Here is a 4,105-nt window from a genome sequence, read left to right as displayed (position 1 = left end):
TTGCTATGGACCACTGAGTCCCTATACAAACTGTGCTACAGTCTGGTTTTAATTGCTGACTTAGATCTATTCAGGGTGAAAGTCAAACTTCGCCGAGGCTCATATTTGTTATCTAGTGTTCTAAAAATAATAGACTTCTCTAGATATTTTATTTATTATCAGAAAATATAACAATAATACTGTATGTGCAATTTAAGTATTTTAATGTAGAAAATAACACCTTGCATTAAATCAGATACAACCAAAATATATTACATTTTCAAACCCTTCAGGCCAAAGAGCACTCATTTTTGTGAATAACACTTTATTTAATCTGAAACCAAAACTCTCCCATGTTGTTTGGCTATGTCTTAAGTTCCAGTAATCTCACTAAAGGAGAGATCTTTGGGTCACTTGTAGCCCTGAAGGAATTTCTCCATGCTCAGGTGGTTTAAAAGCAGATTGTATTGCAGACGCACTGGATGTTATTTTAGCGCACAAATTAGTGCCAGATATGTTCACAGAGTTTGCCGCTGTATACTCATTCACCTCTAACTGTGCTCTATAAGAAACCTCAGGTGACAGCAAAACAACTTTTATAGTAAAAGGCATAATAATTCAGTGAAAAAGTGTAGCTTGAAGGTAATTCATGCTCTTGCAGGACTTTAGCCACGCTTACCTGTATATATCAGAAAGGAGGCATAATGCATGCATATTTTTAAAACCTATTCTGAGAAAATAATCTACATTACTGCACAGACTCCAGAGTGGCGCTTATTCAGCAGATTCTCTGACCCCGCTCTCTGTCTGGGTCTGTTCTGGGACTCCCTGCTGCATGGCCAGGTATCGCCTATTGCCTCTACAGATCTCCTTTTCTGGATCCGGTGCACCAAAATCCGATAGGCCCCCGTGATGGGGCTTCTCAAGTCTAGATTGTTGTTGAGAAGATGAACGCTGGTGATGCCAAGATCCTCCAGGGCAGCCTTGGCAATCAGTTCATCCGAGGTGAGAACGTATTCAGCTTCAGTCAGGTGAGACGGCGTGGATTTGTTAGGCGAGTAAGCCTGAGGGTATTCCATGCCTCTCATCCAGCTGCTTGTCATGATTTGTGCCAAGGTAAGGCGGTCCATGGGAACTGGCCTCAGGAGGCCCTTAATAATTTCCTGGCAGGATTGGGGCACATAGGAAGGAATGGCATAGGAGCCCTGCAGGATACAAGCCTTCAGCCTGTTGGTGGTGGCAGCTTCAAATGGCAACATGGCAGTCACCATAAAATAAAGCAAAATCCCCATTGCCCAGAGATCAGAATATTGTCCAACGTAGCCTTTCTCTTTGAAAAGCTCAGGGGCTGCGTAAGGTGGAGAACCACAGAATGTGTAAAGTACATCACTGGGGCAGCAACATGTGCTAAAGCCAAAATCCCCAACTTTAATGCAGTATGTGTTGGTGTAAAACACATTCTCAGCCTTTAGGTCCCTGTGGACAATGTTATTATCATGCTGAAAAAGGAGAAAAATATATGTTATAGAAAGTTACTGTCAATGTGAGTCACATGAAAAAACTATTTTTTTAAAATATACACAAATAAAACATGGGCACTTTTTTCATTTTGGTCAGATTATCCTACATTTTACATACTTGAAAGTATTCATATATAAACAGTTTTGACCCTCTTTGAGCTCCTTTACTTTTGTTTTCCAACTAAATACTGTACAACGCCCACTTTCCTCACCATGTGCTTGACTGCTGACAGAACCTGTGAAAACACAAGCTTGCTCTCCAGGTCCGACAGCCGCCCTCTGATGGTGATCCTAGAGAACAGCTCCCCTCCGCTGGCGTACTCCATCACCAGGTAGACCCGCCGCGGGGTTTCTGCCACCTCGTACAGGCGCACGATGTTGGGGTGGGACAGCCTCTCCATGCAGGCGATTTCCGAGGCGAAAAGAGCCTGAGCCTGTTTGCCCAGGCGCTCCTTATCCAGGACTTTTACTGCCACTCTTTCTATCAGAACACAGACAAAGTCCGTGAGGTAAATGAACAAGAGAATGCTGTTAAGATTGCAACCCTGTTATTTATTTATCTTCCCGTACGGGTTCGTCTAGCTCTTTAACAACCGCACGCCTCAGCAGAGATGTCACGTTTGCAGAAGCAAAGAATGAAAATATTTATGGATTAGTCGGGCCAGGTTAATGAGCTTATGTATCTTCTGACACGTGGAATGACCCACGCTTACTCAAGTGTGTCTGATGAGCTGGATGTATGCACATTTGTTCTGAACCTGAGTGTCCAATCAAATTCATATTTTGTGCAACAATAAATGATTGCTTACCAACTAGAGAAAATGTTGCACTCATTAACTGATTCTTCTTGCAGCTTTATATTTTTATGTTTATTGTACATGCTTAATTTAACATTTTATATAAATTTCTATTTAATCATTGACAATTATTTTATATGAGGGTGTGTGCACACAAGATTCTTTAGTGTTCGGCAATTTTTCAATAAAGTTGCAACAAAATCAAGAAGATGGCACCCGCTTCGGATGTTATCATCCATTAAATGGCAGTTATTAGCCGTTATCAGTCCCATTGAATGGCTTCACTGTCCTGACTGTGCCACCTAGTGGGTTCTCCGTTCCATAGAATGGCTTCAGACTGTCATGTGGTTAATATGAGGTATAAAGCCACTAAGGTTTTTTTTATGCAATCTGGTTAATATGAGGCATAAAACTACTAAAGTTAATTTTAGAGAAAATGACATGGGCTACGATAAAGTAGACGGGATTCTGGCAGTAGCAGATTGCTGCATTCCAACATGTATGGCACTGGTAACCCACTAGAGTCTGTCGGGACAGTCTGAAGCCATTCTATGGGACTGATAACCACTAATAACGTCCATTTAATGGACTGATAACATCTGAACCAGCAGAAGATGTAGTTTTTCAACTGGCCATCATTCATTCTGTAAACTTGTCAGGCATTCTTTTTAACTGCATACTGTCCCTTTGATCAACTAAAGTGATGTTTTGCTTCTTTTTTTTTCTCGTTTACTTAAACTTTGACTTCTTATTTGTGGTTCAAGCCAAAGCGAGGAAACTTGAAAAAGTTCACTGAAAGATTTGGGTTTAAAACTCATGTCTACGCAGCTTAAACCAATCGTGAAAACTTCAAAGTAAAGACTCCAAAATCTCACCTTTGGTCAGGTCATGTATTCCCAATCTAACCTGGGAGAAGTTGCCAGAACCAATTTCCCCCCTCAGCTCGTAAAACCCCACCCGCCGACCGCATGTCAGGTCATCCAGCACCCGCTCTGAGTGGCTCAGGTCATACAGAGCCTTCCCGAAGGCGGTCCGCCACATCTCCGCCTCATCCTCCGCCAGCTTTTTGTTGCTTTCCACCTTTTGTGACGTCAGGATGACTGCCTCTTCCTGATTTGTCTTAAAGTGAGCCCCTGAGGTGGAGAACGGTGTCGAGACTAAACTTGCAGAACGATGCTACAGTTTAATATAAGCTGTGTGTGTTGGCACTCACATGTTTTTCTCTTTATGTTCTTCTTGCTCTTTTCTGTGTTGAAGATGTTTCTCCTGTTGTTTGAGTACATGATTCCTGTCCAGATCACCGGCGGTCACTCCGATTTACTATCTCCTTGCAGGCTTTAGAAAAGAAAAGTGGGACAAATTACCAAAAAGAACTGAAAGTCACAAGAAAAACTCCACTGGACAAACACGAGTAAAAATAACGTACAAATTGTTCGATCACATCAGGGGTGGAATCCTCCAAAAAGTTGCTTCTTATCAGCTGCTTGTCCAGACGCTGCTTCAGTCCAGATGCTCCTTTCCTCCAGCCCTCTTCCTATATGCAGCAGAGTTGTCTCGTGGTGCGTAATCCAAAAGCGCTACGTAACCCTCAGTAATCCCTCTGTGATGGCCTCCTCCCATGCAGACAGACAATAGACAGGCTTTAGAGGCTTCTTTAACACTTAAATATGAACACACCACATGGTCTAAATCCATGAACATTGATGGGATTACCTTCACTGCGTTCTGCATCTCAATCATTACTGATCAATAAAATAGAGCAAGGTCATCTCTGTGTACACACACACACACACACACACACACACACAC

At 42.3% G+C, this 4,105-nt stretch overlaps 1 protein-coding gene across 1 annotated transcript; it reads right to left on the bottom strand.

The window, feature by feature from the left end:
* Positions 1–6: 6 nt before the first annotated feature.
* On the bottom strand, positions 7–4,080 carry LOC106516878 (serine/threonine-protein kinase NIM1). The gene is made up of 5 exons (XM_014007442.1): positions 3,723–4,080; positions 3,510–3,631; positions 3,172–3,429; positions 1,712–1,980; positions 7–1,478 (listed from the first exon to the last, which is right to left on the bottom strand). Exons 2-5 carry the CDS (start codon positions 3,577–3,579, stop codon positions 723–725), a joined length of 1,353 nt encoding a protein of 450 aa, XP_013862896.1. The 5' UTR covers positions 3,580–3,631; positions 3,723–4,080; the 3' UTR covers positions 7–722.
* Between the last annotated feature and the right edge of the window lie 25 nt (positions 4,081–4,105).

The sequence above is a fragment of the Austrofundulus limnaeus genome, unplaced genomic scaffold (assembly GCF_001266775.1).
Source record: "Austrofundulus limnaeus strain Quisiro unplaced genomic scaffold, Austrofundulus_limnaeus-1.0 Scaffold42, whole genome shotgun sequence".
Taxonomy (NCBI): Eukaryota; Metazoa; Chordata; class Actinopteri; order Cyprinodontiformes; family Rivulidae; genus Austrofundulus; species Austrofundulus limnaeus.
Note: the sequence above shows the minus strand (reverse complement) of the source record. Positions and strands in the feature narration are given on the sequence as shown.